At 41.3% G+C, this 21,503-nt stretch overlaps 1 protein-coding gene across 3 annotated transcripts in view; it reads left to right on the top strand.

The window, feature by feature from the left end:
- The window catches only part of CSMD3 (CUB and Sushi multiple domains 3), a 922,268-nt gene that overhangs the window by 785,154 nt on the left and 115,611 nt on the right, over positions 1 to 21,503 (top strand). For all 3 annotated transcript variants that reach the window (XM_054984891.1, XM_054984890.1, XM_054984889.1), the window contains 6 exons: positions 37 to 117; positions 1,705 to 1,818; positions 5,962 to 6,150; positions 6,433 to 6,579; positions 7,628 to 7,816; positions 18,113 to 18,298. In XM_054984891.1, coding sequence (XP_054840866.1) covers positions 37 to 117; positions 1,705 to 1,818; positions 5,962 to 6,150; positions 6,433 to 6,579; positions 7,628 to 7,816; positions 18,113 to 18,298 — 906 coding nt within the window. The remainder of the gene's footprint in view (positions 1 to 36; positions 118 to 1,704; positions 1,819 to 5,961; positions 6,151 to 6,432; positions 6,580 to 7,627; positions 7,817 to 18,112; positions 18,299 to 21,503) is intronic.

The raw sequence follows: 21,503 nt of genomic DNA, 5'->3' as shown, positions 1-21,503 counted from the left end.
CATCATGTTTATCATAATCTCTTCTGTATTTCATAGCATACCAACTTCGAGTGTGTCAGCCTCCGCCTGCTTTACCTAATGCTGAAATTTTGAGTGAGGATGATGAATTTGAAATAGGTAAAAGTCAAGTGAATGCATAAAGAACACTTGTTTCACCAAAAGAAAACTGCCAAACATGCAAAACTCTTTTCAGCTTTTCAGCTGAAATCATTTCACCTTTTACGGTGGATATAAGACAAAATTATCTGTGGTCTGATAAAAATATCCAAAATGGCCATGCCTATTTCCAATACAATAACACCATAGAGTAATACCAGGGCACTCTATTTTCCTGCCCTGAATGTTTAAGGTTGCAAAACTTTGTAGACATTATGACAGTTCTGAGGCCAACAGAGTTTGGCTTAGGGTTGCTATCTCCAGGCTGGGAAATACCAAGAAATTGGGGGGGGGGAGTTCGGGGGGGGAAAGCAAGCTCAGCAGGGATTTGAGGCCATAAAGCCCATCCTCCAAAGCTGCCATTTGCTCCAAGGGAACTTTTCTCTGTAATCTGGAGATCAGAGGTAATCCTGGGAGTACTCCAGGGCGGCCCCACCTTGAAGCTGGCAATCCTAGTCTTGCTACAGTCTTGAACAGGAAGATGTACAGCTGGAGAAGCACATGTGCATGCAGCGGAAGGTGTTTTGAAAGCATTACAGTTGATTACATTGCTGAATGGATCAAGCAACTTTACCTTGGAAACCAGTTTGCCTGGTCAGCTGGTTGATCAGCCAATCTAAAAATTCTCAAATTGTTCCAATTGTATGTGTGTACTTCTCTCCCAACAACTTGCATGACTGTCTGAAATTGTGCAGATGTTGGTAATAAAGTGAGATTTCTTAGGAAAGGACCAGCTATGCGGACAACAAGATGTTACAAAAATTTAGTTCATTTCCATATCCACTAATATTCAATGGGTTGGATTCAACTAGATTTTTTTTACTGGTAAAAAAGGGAGGAAGACCACCAAGAAGGCTGTGCTGGGGACCATGGGTCCTGCCTCATCAAACACCATGCAGAAAGGGAGCTGTAATAAAAAGGGGAATTAGGTGAGACTGAATGAAAAAGCTGGCTGGATCCAACCCAATGCTAGGACTCTTTCAGTGCGATCCTAAGCAGAGTTACTCCAGTCTAAGCCCATTGACTTCAATGGGCTTAGAATGGAGTAACTGTGCTTAGGATTGCTCTGTTTGTAGGATGTAGATCTATGGATGGTTACACTTACGGAGTTAAACACTAAATAAGGTGCATTTCAAATTGTTCTTGAATTCTGTCCTGCAGTTTTAGAACTGACAAGCCATCTCCAAATCACAGTATTTTGATGTCTGAAAAAGGACAGCAAGAATTAGGGTCTTTAATGCTGTCCCTTTAATTACTGTCACGACTACTAAAAATATAGAGCTTTAAAACTCAACCAGCCTGCTGTTGTGCTCTTCAGAGTAACAAGCAGCCAATGCTTGTGACTCACACTAATAGTATAGCTGGCAAGAAATGATAAATGTGGCTGCTCGTTTGCCACAACATTTCCTCTGTCTAATCAAAGCTATTTGCGCCAGTGGTCATTTACACATTATATATGGCGGGTGCTTCATTAATCAGTGCTGCTGTCAATGCCAAAAGTCCCCATTAATTGTTGTTTAACTGCAGCCTTTTTTTTTAATCAAACAGGGGACATAATAAGGTACCAGTGTCTACCAGGGTTTACATTAGTTGGTAATGAGATTCTGACATGTAGACTGGGAGAAAGGCTACAGATGGATGGAGCACCACCTGCTTGCCAAGGTTTGGTGTTTGAATTTTTTCCCTCCTATATTATATGTTATTTGCATGTTGTTGTGATGTCTTCAGGTTCCCATATAACAGGCTCATGTATGTTGTACTCATTGGACCCTCAAAGTGGCTCATAGTGGTAATATGCAGCATTCCTTTTATATGCCACTTAAATACTTTTGATAGCTTGCTCAGAGATCAGATAAAGCATAATTTATCAATCTTCTTCCACTTGTTCTTTCCTCACTTAGAACAGAAGCCAACCGACCACTCAGCATGAATTGGTCAGAGAAGGGAGATTCATAATGTCCATCCAGACCCTACTGAGACCAGCTATATTTTATGCTACTCCTGGTAGCCATCTTGGATTAGTCATTAAAACAAAAAATAATAGTGAGAAGGATGTAAATAATTCATCATGCTACTTTTTCACTGCAGCCTCCTGTATTCATGGAATATGCCATTTAAAATCAGTGGAGGTTACATTGTGGTAGAAATGGATCGACGGTAAAATTCTTTCACAGAAATATGTTTATATAATCTCTCTACTTCCTAACCGGGGGTTTATTTTTTTCCTAAAAGCAATTTCAGTAAATTGGCGTCTGTAGAGAGCAGAAACGAGAAAAGTGATAGTTTGGAACAGAGGTAACGTAATTGCAGACTGATCCCTTCCTTCTCAGATGTTAATCTTTCAATATGTGAAAGGGGTTTTTTTTGTTGAATCCAGCAGTTTCACATAACTGCACACTTTTGTAATGTGAAAAGAAATAAGAATAAATGTAATCTACAGCCACCCAGCACTGAGTTTGTAGGAGTTCTGTAACAAACTTCTAAGCATTTTTAGCCCTCAGGGTCTGAATGAGAGCTGCAGAAACTCAGCAACCAACAAGCCTTTTGCTACAGATGTTGACCTTTATACAAATGTAGATAGATTTTTTTTTATAATTTAAATCCACATGCAGTTCTTCTTCACAGGAACATAAACCCTTAGGGTTGAAGCCTACCACTTTGTTCCATTGATTCCCACGTGTTCATATGAGCCAAGAAACCTTCTTCTGATGTAAGATTGTCTTGATCAATGCAAGTATGTCTTGTGGAAAGCTTCTTGTGATGGAGAAACATATACGTACTGATGGAACAAAATGGTAGGATCCTACCTTTAATTTGAAGAATAACAGTGCAACAACACCCTCAATGGTTTGAATCCAAGGTCTTCCCCACATATGAACCCTTTAAGTTCCATCAGTGAAGAGGACCTGTTCGTCTCAGAGATATCGTCTCAGAGGGATCTAGGATTGACAGCCACCAAGAGCAGGGGGGTTTTAGTGGTTAACCTACCATTATGATTAAGGTTTACACTCTACTGAGATGCGTGTATACCCACCTCACTTACTTCATTCCTTCATTTGATATGTACTTGATATTTGATACGAACTGTTACTTGTTATTGTCCACTACTGCTGTTTTTGATCTGATTCCATTTTAATCTGGTTCTGATTATATTGTACTTGTATGAAGTTTTATTATAGCTAAATGCAGTGAAGTGTGCCTAGTTTGCTGAATTTGTAAACATTTATAAAATGATGGTTGTGGGTTTTCCGGGCTGTATTGCCGTGGTCTTGGCATTGTAGTTCCTGACGTTTCGCCAGCAGCTGTGGCTGGCATCTTCAGAGGTGTAGCACCAAAAGACAGAGATCTCTCAGTGTCCACGGTTCTCCGGCCGTGAAAGCCTTCGACAATACATTTATAAAATGTTCTGAATGTGAAGGTGGCTTATAAATATTGCAAAATAGTCAAAATCAAAAGAAAATGAAGCCTAAACTATTCTGAAAACTTATCTAGATCAATAGCCAGCATATTTCATTATGGTAGTGATTGAGCTGTAGAGTCTTCAGCCAAGACACACCTCATTTGAGACGCCACAATAGAGAAGGTTCTACCTCTGGTTACTATATCCAAAAAACTCCATAGACATGGGCACCTAGAGAAAGGCTTCAGTTAAAGATCATAATAAGTGTTAAGCAATTTAGGTATGAGAAGATAGCCCTTCCAATACTGCACATATCTCGACCATTTCATCATCTTTCCCTGGCAGCTGAGAACCCCTCAAATTCTGAGATAATATCTGATTATCTGTAATTCAGTAAAAAGATGAATGAATTTATGGCTAAGAAATCAAGAGATCTTTTGGCTATAGTAATTGGAGCACAACAGAAAAGCAGAGCATGCCCACAAGCAACTTCTTAGCCTTTGGCTGACTTGTAAAATTAAATGAAAAGAGAAGCTGGAAACTGGCAGCACTAAGATGAATATAATTTGGAAATTTTCAGTGGAGTAGGTTTACAGAGAGAAATGTAATCGAACTGAGGTGCTAAAAAACCCTGACATCTTATAGCTAAAAGATAGATCACCCAGTGTTTACCAATTATCCCAATTATCTATTTACCCATGTATTGTGTTTACCATGGTTTAATTTCATTTAATACCACAGATATGAATAACCTGGAGAAAAAAAAGTCTGTGTCTTACAATCTGTTGCTAGTTCCTATCTGAATAATGTAGCACTCCACAAAGTGCAGCATATATTTAGGTAGTGAATCTCATTCTCTGTTTCCCTTCATACTGCTCAGAGGTTTATAAAGAAGGAATAAAGTTCTGTTTGTTTTAGACTGTGGGGACCATTGCTTTTAATTAAGGCTCCTGAGAAAACACCTTGTGATTTCAGTACCTGGAATCTACTATCCTACAGTATAATGCCAACATGATGACATTACTTCCAGGTTCATGCAAGAAGTGATATCATGGTACTGGCACAACACCTGTTTCCCCCATTATGCTCCCACTTCTCCATTGATTAGCAGGGCACCTGGGATGGGAGCTGTCCTGCTATAGCAGAAGACCCAGCAAGCCTGGGTACAAATTTCTCAAGGTCCTTTAAGGTCAGGAAAATTGCAATCCTGATTCTAATTAGACCCCCATGCACCTGGGAGGCACAGAACCTCACACATATGTAATCCAAAGTCTTTGTTATGTGTGAATCAGTCCTTAATGTTACATTTTTGGCCACTCTGTTCTGCAATACCCAGGTTCATTGGAATCATTAGTTCAGGATTTAACTGTGAACATTGTACAGCTTTATTCTCCATATTTGGTTGTAATTTTATGCAAAACTGTATTAAGTGATATGCCTTACCTATGTAGAACTTCTCTCTTTGCCACAATTACAACAAGTACTGAACAAAACATTTCACTGCTCTGGCAAATAGGACACCAGACACAGCTCAGACAATGAAGTGAACCCAATCCCAGATTAAGCCCTTTGTTGTTCCTCTTGGTATTTGATACAAGATTTATGGTTGTTGTGTCCCTGTATGTGAATGTGCGTGCACACATACGTAATTTCATTGAGAATAGGACCTCTAGAACATGTGCAGGTGAAGTACTCTCTGCATAGGTATGCAGGGAAGACAGCAGTTCTGGTTAGTCAACTTCATGCCATAATTGCATGAGGCAAATGATTAAAAAAATAAGTCTGACAGGGTCTTCATGCTGAAAGCCAGTTTGGTGTAGTGGTTAAGAACGGCAGAACTTTAATCTGGAGAACCCAGTTTGATTCCCCCCTCCTCCACTTGAAGCCAGCTGGGTGACCTTGGGTCAGTCACTGCTTCTCGGAGCTCTCTCAACCCCACTCACCTCACAGGGTGATTGTTGTGATGATAACACACTTTGTAAACTGCTCTGAATGGGCGTTAAGTTGTCCTGGAGGGTGGTATATAAATCAAATGTTATTATCATTATTTATTCTTATAGAAGAATTTTTAGCCAAATTTGTCACCAGAGAACATTTCTTTTCTTATATCTTTTCAATTTCCTCACAAAATAGCACTGCACCTTCTGTTGAAAATAGATAGAAATCCAAGCAGATTTTACTGATATACATTAATAGGGAAAAGTCTCCTTATTGTGGCATCGGAAGCATTAATTACTGTTTATTCATGTAGTGATTTATTTTAGAAAAGGCATGTTAATACGTCTTAAGATTTTTGTGCTCATGGAAATAAAGCCATTGATGTGCATATTGAGACTGTTAAACATGACAGGATGGGGAAACTTTCCAGCTATCTAAATTTTTGTAGTGTTTCTTCTGTTTTGTAGTGCTCTGTCCTGCTAATGAGTTACGCCTGGATTCAACAGGAGTGATATTGAGTCCTGGCTACCCAGATAGCTACCCAAACCTCCAAATGTGTGCATGGACCATTACCGTGGAAAAGGGCTATAACATTAGCCTTTACTTTGAATTCTTTCAAACGGAAAAGGAATTTGATATACTTGAGGTGTTTGACGGTAACTATACACAGCCTTGAATGCATCTGTGCAATACATGTGCTTTGTTTTCAGCTACTAGTGTTTGCATAAGCCTCATATTCATGTGAGTTGCATTTGCATTGTTGGGATATGGCGTCATTTTTAAACGTTCTCCATCACTGTTCTCATATATATGAGCTGTTGCATGATATACAATGTATTGCTCCATTGAATGGTGTTATTTCACTTTTGATACCTCTCTAATTTTGGTCTGTTTGTTTTCTTCTCTCTGCCTCATTCCTCCCTGCCTCTGTTATCAAGGACCAAATAGTCATAGTCCACTGCTGATCTCCCTAAGTGGAGATTATTCATCCTCTCTAAATGTAACCAGCAGTGGCCATGAAGTGTTTCTCCGATGGTCAGCAGACCATGGCACCAACAAAAAGGGTTTCAGGATAAGATACATAGGTACGTAAACACAATTGGTTCCTTTATTATCTTTACAAAAACTGATACAATCAGCTGTGAGTGATTAAACACAGTACAATGATGTGTACACGTGAGAAAAAAAGATCTCACCCAAGATATGCAAATGGATCATTTCCAATATTCAGTACCAACTATAGTGAAGTACAGCCAAGAGAACTGTTGTGTCTAACCAGTATGGAAATTCTGTTCCACTACCCTGATTATATGAACACTGAAGCTTCATCTCTGGGTCTTCTGTAACGTCATTTGTACCAGAGTTTGTCCAGCAAATGCTCTATGCCATCTTTCTCAATCCGCTTACCAATATTAATTAAGCTAAGTACATGTTAGAACAAGACTTAATTATGGTATGCGAGATCTTCAGATAGAAAATTGAACTTAGAAGTTGACACAGTGTATTTAGATTATGTTTGTAATTAACACATGCAAATTTTTATCAGACTAGAAGCAATAAAATTCACAAATCATGTATGTGAACAGGAAAAATAAATTATAGTCTAAGTATTAATTGGTGCAGTAATAATGACTTAAAAAAAATGAAGTCCTAAGTAATATATTACAAAGTATAGCATATAAATGAGTTGCAAAAGATTAGGTGCCCCCATTGTGTGGTTTACGAATTCTGTGTAATTATGGAGTATTTTTGCTGTCTCTAGTTTCTTCTCCCATGCATTATTGTTTGATCTATATATGTTCTGAAGCCAAAAGCAAGTGGAACTAGGTAAAATGTCCATGGTAATAGTGGCATAGCACCAGACCCTGGTTTTCTTTTCTATTGTGGCAGGAAATCCATAATCCAGCAGGTATCCTATTGTGACTCTATATTACCATGAAGGCCTCTGAAACTCTCTATAGCGTTCTGGTAAAGTGGACTGGGATAAGGGCTGTAGCTTTATCAGATATTAAAAACCTCTCAACTCTTCTTCTCACTGGACAAAAATGTATCCCGCAATCCTTGCAAGCAGATGCTTTGTTAAATAATTTGGTGTCAGGAACAAAATGCCTTGTTTGTTTTGTTTTTCTAAAGCTCTTTACTGCAGCACTCCAGAGTCACCTCCTCATGGGTTCATTGTCAGTCAGACGGGTGGCCAGCTCAACAGTGTAGTCCGCTGGGCTTGTGACCGAGGATATCGACTTGTTGGGAAGAGCACCGCTGTTTGTAGGAAATCTCCCAATGGATATCATGCATGGGATGTACCAGTCCCAGCCTGTCAAGGTAAGCACTACTTCATTATTTCATTGGGATCTGTGTCTAATGATTCCAGTGATATTCAAGCGAATCAGTATTGCGGACAGCTTTACACATGGAACACCGGGCTTGGTCCACCAGAAATATCCGTGGATGAAAATGATTTCTATAAACAAAGCAAGACTTTCTTCCCTCCTTCCTCCTGCTGCAGCCCAAAATGTCCCCATGGTGCTATTCCTGAGGTTCAGGGTACCCTCAGGAACAGCACCAAGGGGAGAGCAAGAACTCTTTGACAAGAGGGTAGGAACTGGCTGCCGCTGCCCTCACCTCACCCCAACCCATGGAAATTCTCTGTGGGATCCAAGGTGAAATATACATGTGGAGCTGTTCCTGATATTGATATTGGTAGGAAAAGTGTAATTCATTTGTGAATTACATGTGCTCACTGGAGCAACTATGCATGTTTTATATGATCCATGTTACTTCAAAGTCTGCAGTGTAGTTTATTTTTCTGTTGTAGTATTATATTTTCAAGATAAAGAATGACTCTTAAAACTTCATTGAGCTTTAAAGAAGTTCATTTTTTTTGTTTTCCATTGCAGTTGAAATTCCTAAAATGGACAATACATTTCATATCAAAATGTTGATGGAATTTATATTTTTTTTCATATGTATCTAACAATTTTTGTGATTCAGATTTATTGTACAACTTTACAGCTTTGATACAGCTTTACAACTTTGTATAGCTTTACAAGTTTGATCAAAGTTCTGCACATTAAAATACTTTTTATGTAATTTTCAATATGTTCTGATCTACTGAGTCAAAGGAAGCAGTTAGATCCACAAACGCTGGGGACAAGGCCTTGGTGGGGCCCTTCATACTCTGTTGAACCAGCTGGTGAACAGTCAGGCAGCGATCAGTAGTGTTCCCTTTCTTGAGCCCTGCTTGTTCAGGGCAGATAACCAGACACAGCAAATATTGCTTTCCAACTTGGAGGCAATCCCCAGTAGACTAATTGGTCAATAATTTGGGGGAACTGATGTGGCGCCCTTTTTAAATACTGGGGCTACAATGGTTAGTTTCCACCCTGATGGGAAAAAAGACACCAATTAGATTGATCTGGGTAAATAACTTGGGAAAGATGGGCACCCACCACTCAGGAAAGGATTTAAACAGCTCAGGAGGGATTTAACAGAGGAGAGAGAGGAGATGAGGCCTCTTATTTCAGATACTGTGATGGGAGGTGATTGTGGTGAGGTAGACAGATCTAAAAATGGTGACTGCCTCACTGCCTCATTCTCCTGAATGGTGGGGGCTGAATACTTGGCTGTAGTGGGCATGCCAGTCTTTTGCTGAGATCTGAGCCTCCAATAAAGGGGGGATCTGGCTAAACTGAAGGAAACTAATACCCAGAACTAGGACTCCCTCTTTTCTTGGGACCTAGTTCCTGCCATTACAATTTAGTGAAGTGAAGCTTCTTCTGCCAAAGGAACTTCATATGAAATGACCTTCTAGAGATGAGGTGACTGATAGATGTTCCTTTCTTATGGTGACAAATCTGTTGAATATAGTGTACTAGCTCTTTTCCTGGAAGTTCTATATTCCTGATCAAACCACCCTCTGCCAAGATGAGTTGTCATTTTAGGGGGTCTGTTGAGAGAGAGCAGAGGTTTGAGGGAACTGGCTTATGCCTTCAAAACACTTAATGACATCACAGCTACCCTGCATTTGTTCTTAGCAAAGAGACCATAGGTCATCCTCCACCAGAACTTGAGCTCAGCTGGACTGTAGCTGTGTGGACCACTTGATTCTCCTTTCACAAGACTGAGATTCCTCTAGGAGATCATAGGCAGGACTAAGCAAGATGTTACCCCTGAACTGAAGCAAATGCTTTAATGGGCAGTGATCACCCTTGGTTCTTTTGCCAACGTCAAACAAAGGGTCTGGAGCAGGAGTGAGGATTATACTGCTATGTAATGTATTGTTCTGGTAGATATTGTTCAGGTAGATAAGAATGTAAACATACTACTAGAGATATCAACACAACTAAGTTGTGGTTACATAACTTGGGGAAAAGTCATCAATACTGTTTTTATTCTATAAACTTGTTTCTTGGACGTGTCCGATGACACAAGTAAGAGGAATGCAGACCTCTGTTTATGCTGTCCAAGTACTACTTCTACTTAAATGCAAGCCCATGTATATGATCCTCCTGACCTTTCGACTGAAGCGAGATTGAAATTTCCTCCGTGCTAATTCTCATAAGTAGTTTGGGAGAATAAACGTTTGATCTGAAATACAACAGTTCTGTGTAAAAGAATCCCTTTATGTGTTTTTGGTATAAAATTAATGTCAAATGCTGTGTCTTAATTTCTATTAGTAAAGAGTTCAATAGCACCTTTAAGACTAACCAACTTTATTGTAATATAAGCTTTCAAGATCTACAGCTCTATTCATCAGATGCAAGGAGGGTATTAAGGTTATACATTTCTATTAATATTTAAAAGAGTTTTGAAACTCTTCCAAACGTTTACATATTTGACAACCTGACTTCAATGTTCCTTTCATTTGTTGTTTTGAATCAGGCCTGCTCAATTTGTGACCTGTCAAGCCGAACACAGCCCACCACCAATCACTTATGGCCAAACGGTGCTCAGCATATGGCAAAAAACAAAAGGACTTACTAAATCCCCAGTTGTTACCAAACTTGACCAGTGGGTTGTGTTCGGCTGGCTATAGGAAATTCCTTCTTGGGGCCAAGCTACAAGTGACAAATGACACTTGAACAGCAAGTGTATTTCTCCCTGTTCACTTGCCCTCCACTCAATCCACTTGCCATTCAAGTGTCATTTGTCACTTGTAGCTTGGCCCTTGTACTGTAACAGATACACTAGTATCTTGTGAGATTGTTTGGAAGTGGTTGCCAGCCTCCAGGTGAGACCTGGAGAGTCCCCAAACTTACAACTGATCTCCAGACTACAAAGATCAGTTCCCCTGGAGTAAATGACTGCTTTGGAGGGTGGAGTCTATGGCATTATACCCTGTTTGGGTCCCTCCTCTCCTCTCCCCTATCCAGGTTCCACCACCACCCAGTCTCCAGGAATTTTGCAACCTGGAATTGACGATCCTGGATGCACAAGGTCAACAGCAGTGAGCTCTGCTGCTTTTTAGGGAGTGGGGCAGAGACAGGTTCTAAGACTAGCAAAAGTGAGGATTGATCTCTTTGGATAGGCACTGAGAATACTGGGCTTTGCTTTAATAGCGTAAGCCCTTTAACTTGTCACAAATGTGCACACTCTTAAGCCTGTTCACAATTATAAGGAGGAATATTCAAAGGCAGAGTATATTCAAAAGTGGCTGATGAGATGGTCTGCCAGAGAGCAATTTCTGCTGTTATGGGCTGGCGGAGATGGTGATGGAGATGGGGTCTTTCCATCTGCTCCATAGAAATGGAGAGTGTTAACTGGATGTCTTTGCCCCAGCTCATGTCAGCATGTGTAGCTACCTAGTTGGCAACCACATGCTTGCATACTGCTGACTGAGAAGCCTTTATATCCACCACCATTACCCAAATTTCATGTAAGGGATTTTCTCTGCTTGAGCAATCACAGTTGCCACTGTCATTCCTACTAGCAAAGCACCCCCCCCCCAGATATCACTGACTAAGCCTTTCTTTCAGAATATTGACCAACAATAAAAGTCTTTGGTCATTTGCTATCATTGCTCTTTGACCTTCTGTGCACTGTGTGCAGCCATTTTTTCCTCAAGAGGCTTCTCTAAAAGTAGCATTAAATTCCATGGTTAGAATGTGTGCACATAGGTCATTCCCTAATAGATTGACTGGCATGTGGTTGTAATGTTGCTGGTTCTGGAGCAGGCTTTATCCATTTAATTCCAAAAATGCACTTGAATTTTTTGAAACATTCATGACCAGTAGTCTTTTATATTTTGGTTTCCTTCTTGTTTCTGATTTCCGTCTAGATAAATATTGCACCCGTGGCCTCTAGCAAACAAGTATTTTGGGGGGGGGGGGTGTTATATCATTTATTGGGTCTTCAGGCACAGAGCTGAGATTTTTTAGAGTTTTCTGCAAATAAAAGTAAGCACCATGTTTACAACCAGCCCAGAAGAATCTTCTTTGCTTTGAATTTTTTCCCATGTTATAAATCACCGTTTCTGCATAAATTGATGTCTGAACAATTCAGAATCATAAAGGGGAGGAGGCAGGATGTAAAGAATTGAGTAACATACAATTAAAATTTGCACCATTCCATGTAGTTTTCTGCAGTGGATCATATTTTTTCCCCTCAAATATATAGCACTTTTGACAGGCAGAACAGTGACAAAACTTTATGAGAAAACAGCCAGCGTGAAACAATATCTGAAAAATATTAGCTTTCTAGGGGAGCAGATCAGGAAATAGAAGGATCCATGGTTATTGGAAAGAAGAAAGAGTACAATGACTTTATTAAGGATTCTGAAAGCAAATAGTGTGCAAACAGCAGAATACAAAAGTACATTGAGGCCCTCTGAGCAGCTTGCCCTGACTCTCCTGCTGGCAATGTACATGTTTTGGGGTGGCTGCTGCTTTTGCTACTACTACTGCTGCAGTGATTTAACATTTATTTAACACCAAGAGGTTTCGGTGTTCTTTAGAGAATAAACAAAGACCAGATGCTTTCCTAGAGAGCTTATAGACTTGTTTGACCAGGGTAGACAAAGGTGACAGAATAGGATAAGCCTTGATAAAAGAGTATCAGGGATGTGGATTGAGCTGAGCAAGCTGGTGGCAGATAGCATGATGAATAGAAGTCAGCTGGGAATTGGGAAAGAACATTTTGAAAAGTTCACTTGGTGGATAGATACAGCAGTAGGTGGCTGTTCTAGACAAGTGACCAACGTAACAAAGAGCAAAAGTAAGAAAAAGAACATAGGAAGTCCTTGTTATTCTTTGCAAATGTGAATAAGGTATTACATGGATGTAGTAAGACTTTAGGAACATTCAGTTATAAAAAAGATCTTGGAATTTTCTCATAGGTAGGATAGATGGCACCTTAATAGGGTTAAAATAATCCCTTTGTTAATAGGGATGAAAGTTCATCTTTGGGAAGAACCATGTAATGCTGAAGAAAATATGCCAGCTAGAAGCTACCGCCTTCCACTTTTCTGTTGCCCCAGAGGGTTGGACCAGAACCAACAGGTTAAAATTAAATCAAAAGCGTTTTCAGCTAAAGATTAGGAAGAACTTCTTGACAGTTGTAGTGATTCCTCAATGGAACAGGCATCCTCGGGAGGTGGTTGGCTCTCCTTCTTTGGAGGTTTTTAAGAAGAGGCCAGATGGCTATCTGACAGCAATACTAATTCTATGGTGGTGGAGAGTGCTCTCAAGTCATAATTGACTTATGGCGACCCCTGGTGGGATTTTCATAGCAAGAGACTAACAGAGGTGAATTACCGTTGCCTGCCTCTGCATAGCAACCTTGGTCTTCTTTGGAGGTCTCTCATTGAATTACGAATCAAGACTGAACCTGCTTAGCTTGATACTGAATCAAGACTGAACCTGCTTAGCTCTGATGAAATCAGGCTCAACTGGGCCACCCAGATCAGGGTGCTGATTCTATGACTCAGTATGAATTTAGGCAGATTGTGAGAGGGAAGACAGAAAAGGATGAACAGGTACTAGGCTCTTGTGGCCCATTCTTACGTGCCCAAGGTAATGCTGATCACCGCTTCGGGGTCAGGAACAAATCTCCTCCCAGCAAGATTGGCTGGGGATCCTGGGGGTCGCTGAGGGAGTTGAGGGGAGGTAGCAGTGAATTCCCTGCATTATGCGTGGGGTTTGACTAGATGATCCTTTTCCAGCTCTATGTTTCTGTCTTTCTTAAAACTGAATTTAAAATAAAACAAAGAGAAGTTGCCTAATTTGGATTCCGTTTTAGTATAAGCTTAAGATTTAAGCGGAAAGGACAGCCCTAATTTTGCAAGACCTGAGAGAAGCTGTTAGTGATATAACATTTTGAAGGTCATTAATTCGTAGGTTTACTATAAGTTGGAAGCAACTTGATGGCATATAACACACAAATCCCTACTTTCCCTTTTCTTATGTTTGTTTGTTTGTTTCATATAAAGTATGGCTTTCTCACTGAGAGTCAAGGCAAATGTAATTACTGTGCAGAGTAATTATTAATACACACCTCCTTTGTCAAATATTCATCCCTTCATGTAATCAGTAACTATTTTTTTTTAACATAGAGCTGGAAGGTACCCCAAGGGTCATCTAGTCCAACCCCCTGCACAATGCAGGAAATTCACAGCTGTCTTCCTCGCCTCACCTCCCCCAGTGACCTTTGCTCTATGCCCAGCAGAAGGCAAAAAACCCTCCAGGATCCCTAGCAAATATGGCTAAGAAAAAGTGTTTCTTTGTGTGATCAGAATTACATATCCTCGACACCTGTCAGCGTGAATATGGCACAGTTTCAAATTTGAACCATAAACCACACCAAAATAAGCTGAGCATAAGGAAGAAACCCTTCCTGCTGTTGCCACTCTAGTAAATGCTGTGGGCCTAGATTACCCTCCCCCCCTTATTCTTGGCAGCAGCCAACACAGTGGCTTTATTAAACAGTTGTTGACAAAGTGGCGAGACATTTCAGTAGGTATAAATATATCTACTTCTGAATCAAACCATAGAGGATATGATTGTTAGAGAAGCAAAATGGAGGTAGAATCAGATGGGTCGATTTCTCTACGTATTTGAAGGACGTTCCAAGAAAACTCTTGGAAAAACTGTTAGGGGATTAAAACTCTGCAAAAGAACAAACAACTCCTGTGGGTAAAAAAGAATGCCCATGGAACTCTCAGTAGCTGTTGGGGGGTTGCCAGGCAACCACAGCTATATTGCCCAGGCTTCCAATCCTTGGTTGGATAAGGAGGCCAAATCAGCTCTGGAAAAGGTCCTGCCACCTCCTCACTATCATATCCACTGATGAGGAGGATTTGCTGGAAACTCACTGCCCACACAACTCTGCCTGGACACCAGCAGCTACTGCCACACAACTCAGCCTGGCCCAGTGGGGACCATTGCACAACTGGGCCCAGGGACCACATAGCCTGGCTCAGCACTAGCTGCCAAACAGCTTGGCCTCTTCCCAAGAAAAGACTGTCCGGGATAGAGAAGGATGGAAAGCTGAAGATGTAGGGGTAGATAAAGGTAGGCTGGCTGGTGGATGAGAAGGAGCTTCCCAGTTATGGAAAAACAAAACAGTAGGGGAGGGAATATAGGGGAAATGAGATGAGTCCTGCATGTCCTTGTGGGTCATCTACTTGTTCTATATAATGTTCAACATGAAGAAGCAGAGTAAAGGAGATAATCACATCAAGCATTGTTACTTCACACAACAGGGGAAGCAAGAGGCCAAAAAGACAGAGTGAATGAGAGAACAGAGATGACTATAGCTTCCTATGAAGGTCCAAGCAGTGGCTTGATCTCCAAGACAGTGGTCTGAACATCTGGACAGCAAAAAATCCCCAAGGGAAGAAGTGAGGCCTGTAACATGTATTGATGGGTGCTGTGCTGCTGATAGGCTATTTTAGAAAGGCACATGTTCTCTTAGAAGGCAGTATCTGGCCCCAGTTATACGGCAAGCAATTAGATCCAAAAAGAAAAGTTCTCTTTCCCTCAAAGGCCAATTATTTTTCCCGGAAGGATGGTTTTCTTTCTTGTTTTCTTCTCGGGACAACCTAAACTGCTGAGTGAGCATGCTAATGTTAGGCATGGTCCTGCTTCTCTACCTTGTGTCAGTGAAGTAGCCAGGGCCAGATCGACGGGGGGACGGGGGGGTTAGTCTGCCCCTGGTGACACCAAAGAGGGGGCGCCGGGCACAGCTGTCAGCTGCTGGAAGCACACCAGTGGCAGCGCGGGCAGCTAAGTGGAGGGGGGAGGCCGCCTGCGCCATTCGCTTGCCCCGCAGGACAGGGAGTGCACTGCAAGCCCATTGCCCCCTCAGTGGGGCAGGCAAATGGCACGGGCAGCCTCCCAGCCACCCATGCTGCCGCTGCCAGCTCCTCAGCACACCATGTGCCGGGGCAGCCGGCTTGCCGCGCTGGTGGCATGCTCCACCCTGCATGATGACATCACAGAAATGACATCATCGTACAGTGCCGGGAGCGCACACGCACTGTGCACACATGCGGGAAGCCGGACTTGGGTTGCCTTGGGTGCCGGCTGGCAACACTAGATCCGGCCCTGGAAGTAGCCAGAAACTTGTTTAGGCTTGTGTGATACACAGAAAGGAGCTAATCCTGGAATCAAGATTGGTGTCGATCCAAATGAATTCATGTTAACAATTGGCTTTTAAAGAGCAAAACACAGAAAGTTTCCAGGAAGTATTCTTCTATGCATTCTAATAGAGACAAATGATTAAAAAAATGCCGTGTTATCCAAAAAAGACTTGTATACTTCTAAGTGCATGAAAATGAATGTGTTCGGAAAGGTGTAGTTCTGTTTAGGATGGCACACTTGGACTCTTTTTAGATTAAGAGATTAGGGCCGAAATGGTCATTTACGCATTGTGTTCTGGTTACTTGGGAACTTGGTCAACCCAGTTAATGTTTCAACTGGCTAGAATGAGGGTCTCCACTGAAGCTGTCTCATCAATATTTGTGTGATCAAGTAGTCCTCTATGGGTACTCACAGGGCCAAGCTACAAGTGACGAATCACACTTGAACGGCAAGTGTATTTCTCCCTGTTCACTTGCGCTCCACTCAATCCACTTGCTGTTCAAGTGTCATTCGTCACTTGTAGCTTGGCCCTCAGTCTTGTGTAAAAACATCTTCTGTGATTTTGGTATTGAGGCAAAACTAGGTCCCCCCCCACACACACACACACACCATATTTGGAAAGCAAGAGTAAACTTTTTTCTTTTTTGTTTATCTAATGGAAATAGAGGTATATGAATATAGAACTCCCAGCTGAGGGCCAGAACACATGTTAATCACCTCAATGGTCTTGCCAAAAACAGCCTGTCCAAAGCCTTTAATAGGATTAGTTAGCTCAATCCTGTGCATATTTACTTAGAAGTATCACTAAATTTAATGGGATATATTATACCCCTATCCTACCTGTCTGCGGAGCAAAGTTTATTTATTTATGTAGGTATTCATTAAATTATTTATATCTAATTTTTCCACTTGGCTCGTTTGAAACCTTCCTCCTTTTTTTTTTTTTTCCAAAATTTGTTTATTGTTTTTAAATCACCAGTACTTTCCTCCCATTTAAGTGACTCTTCCTTAGGATGAAAGCAGGCTCCATGGAGGATAGCTGGATCCACTCCAGTAACAGTTATGCCCCAATAAGAGTCTGTAGGATTGGAATCACACAGCACAACATGTTGTGTCTCCCTGCCCCTAGAAGCTGCTAGACATGGCTTTAAAATTCACAATACGATGACGGAGTACTTATTCAGCCTTTTGGCTTTGAGGCCAAGTTATCTGTTCTCTATACCTAATTTGGATAGGTATGAATATTAATATGTGATGGATTTTTTTTTATTTTTTAAAAAAATCATATACCAAAAAAGAACAGCATATATTTAATATACTTAGCTACAGTGGTAAGCTAGAGAGGAAGAGGGACATGTTGAGGGTATATAAGAGAGAAAGTTAAATTATGCCCCTATCTAAGATATCATTTAAATCATTATTGGAAATGCTTGAAAAGTATTCTTCTGTTCAGGAATATGTTTGGTTAGACATGCAGATCTCAAGGGGAATCAGGCCTGCTTCCACCAGTCCAAACCCATACTGTCAAAGATTACTACTGCACAGGTCCTACCTCTGAATACACAAAGACTCTTGTATATAAGGGGCTGGATCCAGCCGACTTTTCCACCAATGAAAAAGGCTCAAGGGGCCCCTTTTCACCACCAAACAAGGCTATGTTGGGGATCATAGGCCTTGCATGAACAAAGGGCACATGGGATGGTGGCTGTAGTGGAGAAAGGAAAATTAAGTGAGATCAAGTGAAACTTGACTGCATCCAGCCCAGTATCTGCACTTCCCATCTGTCTAGCATATTAACTGCATATGTGGTAACCTGTGGTGCATCAAGTATATACTCAGAAGCATGGTGGGGCATGAATGTTAGTTCCAGCAACCATGAACCATTACTCCCCCTCTACGGATCTGTTCCTACCCAAAATGAATGCTATCTCATTACAATTACCTACGTGTGTCTGAATTTTAAAGATATTATCCACCAAAGGCGGGTTGTAGTAAGATGGGACAAATCATATCTCTCTCTTTTTTATTTCCCAATCTTCAGCTATATCTTGTGGAATTCCAAAAGCGCCAGCGAATGGTGGGATATTGACAACAGATTACTTAGTAGGCACAAGGGTTACTTATTTTTGCAATGATGGTTATAGGCTATCATCCAAGGAACTTACGACTGCAGCTTGCCAACCAGATGGCACGTGGAGCAACCATAACAAAACTCCTCGTTGTGTAGGTAAGGACAATCCAGGTTCAAAAAGTATTTTTGTCCATTTTTATAACTAAAGTCTTTTTCAAGTGATTACATTTGATAATTTAGGTAGTTTTGATGTATTTTTAAAGGTCAATTATATGGTATAAAGAAGGAGCTCCCAACATGGTGCCCATCAGCACCATGGTGCCCGCTGACACCTTTCCCGGTGCTTGCCAAGTGTTTTAGAAAGTAGGTGGGGCCAGATTTGTCCAGCAGAGCTTTTGATTTTTAGAAACCTTGCTTTGGCAGCAGCTGCCACTACAGGGCAAGGAAATCCACTGACTTACTGTATGTAAGTTGTGTATATACAAGAAAATATTTTAAAACAAAGTGTTCATTTTTAAAAGCATCCTGTTAAATAGAGCTTCTGCCTGAAATGTTGAAGAGTTTCTTACAACTAGAGTTATTTATAAACTCACTCCCTGGCATTCTGTGGTTGGCTCCACAACCTGTGGTCACTGTTTTGCCACCACCCCCCAGTCGAAATAAAAGCCAGACAAGTTGTGTGGGTTTAAAATATGGGCCACTTTATTAATTAAACAAACTTGGAATTGGCAAGGGATCTAACTAGCGGTGCAGGTCAAGCTCTGTGGTCTCACTGGACCTCTGCCTTGACCTGCCTGGGTGATCCCCCACTGCCCCAAGGGTGAACCCTCCAAAGGATGGCTGGTACCCGGCAGCCAGGCAAGTGGTTCCCCTGAAATGCTCTAACCCCCAGTGCCGTGAAGCCCATAGGGGTGAATTTGTCCAGGAGTCCCACTGGGCAGTCTGCCCTTGGAACTGGCAGTGGTGAAGCCCACCAACTGCTCCTGACAGACCCCCAATTCCCCTAAGGGAATGTGCCAAGGGGGTCACTGCCCCACTCAAATCCCATCCTATCCTGCCAGTGACCAGCTATTTACAGCTCCACGATCTAATTAATTAACCCCCTACAGTGCAAGGTAGGCAAAAAAACCTGCCAGCCAAGGATGCCAATCAGGATAGGAGCAAAATATTCTTACCTGGCCCTGAAAAACAGCAACCGGCTAATCCTGCACTGCAATGGGGAGGGTGGGCGGGCTGAGCAAAGAAGAAGACTGCGGACCTGAGAAGTGGAGCAGGCTTTTATGCCCTTTGCTCTGCCTCCAAGGGAAAATCCCCAGATGCCTGGGGAAGGAGGGTCTGCCTCCCTTCATCCGGGGCTGCAAACCTGGCCCCTGCCCCAAGCAGCTTATGCTGCTGGCTGGGAGGGCCACATTGTGGTTGCACCCACTAGGGTCAGAATACCAAAGGAAGGCTCAAAAAGGTTGGGGACCCCTGGAGTAAAGGATTCTTTAAGTAGGGGGAAATGTATATATAGGTGGAAATATTAAAGGAATATGGCAGCAGGAAAATAAAATGAATGAGGAAGCTAAATGTATGGGGAATTCCAAAATAACACAGGTTGCATGAAAAGGGAAAGGTTCCTAGTAGATTGTGCCCAAAGTTTAATATTCTGTTCTACCTCCTGAACTCTCAGTTGGAACAAACCAAGATGCTATATAAGCTGTCTGACTCTCTGGGATTAAACACAGGAGAAACACCATGCAACTCACTCTATACGTAAAAAGTAAATTTACAGTCTTGTGCAGCCACTACTTGCCTTGGAGCTATGTAGAAAAGAGAGAAAGGGTTTAATCCTTTAACTTTCACACAATTTTTGCTGTTTGAAACTGGTGTTCTTGCTTGGTTATTAGTATTTTAAAGGGGGGAATGTATGTTTTTAAAAGTATCAAGTAAAATGACTGATGAAGAGAGAAACTGGAAATGAGAGCTGGAGAAAGGCCTGCCAGCTATTTAGATAGCCCCAGGGACAATATCCGCTGAACTCTATAACTCCACTCAAAATAAATTAATTAAATACTCAATAAGACTCGTGTCCGTACAAAATTATTTGTTGAATTCAAGGTAAATAAGCCATCAGCTCTAGATATCAATTGGGTAAATTCAAAAAATCATCGAGACCGTTCTTGAGTGCGTAGAGCTAGGAGCACCTGAGATTCTTTGATTCGATATATTGGAAAGTAAAAAATTATTGTACTGGTGGATTATATGGTGGCCCCTGAGGAAGTGAACATCTGTGAAACAAGCTGATTCATCTTTGCCGGCCACTTGTAGGGCGAATAGGAGGGGGGCCCTCTGGGTCCCGCTTCATCTGCATTTCTCCACCTGAAAGACACAAGAATTCACGAGAACTTTATTCATCTGCGGGATTCCACCGCTTCCCCTACCTGTTCTCCTCTTCGAGCGGAGACCAGAATGGCGTCTCCCAACAGTGTTTTCCTACCTTCATCAGATCTCCAATCACGTGTACCTTCATCGGATCTCCAATCACGTGTACTGCAGTGTGTTACATGGCATATGAATAAGATGACTTATTTCACATTGATATTTAAAGGGCTTTAAGTTGTACACACTGTTGGACAAAAGCAAGGGTATACAGTCTGTTTTCTGTATATTGGATGTAGCATTTTTGCCTAAAGTTGATGGTTTACTTACCTTTTTTGAATTTACCCAATTGATATCTAGAACTGATGGCTTATTTACCTTGAATTGAATGAATAATTTTGTACGGACACGAGTCTTATTGAGTGTTTAATTTATTTTGAGTGGAGTTACAGAGTTCAGTAGCTATTGTCCCTGGGGCTTGTTACTGTGACGTTTCGGACTCATTCCTTGGGGCAGCCTCTTCTTTCGATACAGCTATTTAGATAGGCCTGTGTTAATGAGAGAACATCAAAGGCTATGGAGTTCCAAAGTTGGGATGGAGAAGATTAAACAAATAACACAACGGTGAACTCAAGGGAGATGGAGATGATGATGTTATGTTGTGACAAAGGGATTGAATCATTCCATCTAAAGGGCAATATAGGAGACAAAGAGTCATGGCGGGATCATATTGTGATGGTGAATATGATGGCCCTTATCTCTATAGGTCTGCTAGTGTGAAGACTTTACTAGGTGGGAATTCTCAGTATGTAAGAGGAATAAACTGGTATCATGCCTATAATCCAGAAAGAACCAAGGTACTTATAATAAGGATTAAACCACCAGCCAAATAAATATGGTACTTGTTAGCTGTAATACTTAATCCATTAAGTAATTATTTTGAGCATTAATATAAATCTGGTTAATCACCCATCAAATCCAAAGATAAGAAATTAAATCT

This window comes from Eublepharis macularius, chromosome 7 (genome assembly GCF_028583425.1).
Source record: "Eublepharis macularius isolate TG4126 chromosome 7, MPM_Emac_v1.0, whole genome shotgun sequence".
NCBI classification, from domain to species: Eukaryota; Metazoa; Chordata; class Lepidosauria; order Squamata; family Eublepharidae; genus Eublepharis; species Eublepharis macularius.
The sequence above is the reverse complement of the archived record's forward strand: the minus strand, read 5'-3'. Positions and strand labels throughout refer to the sequence as shown.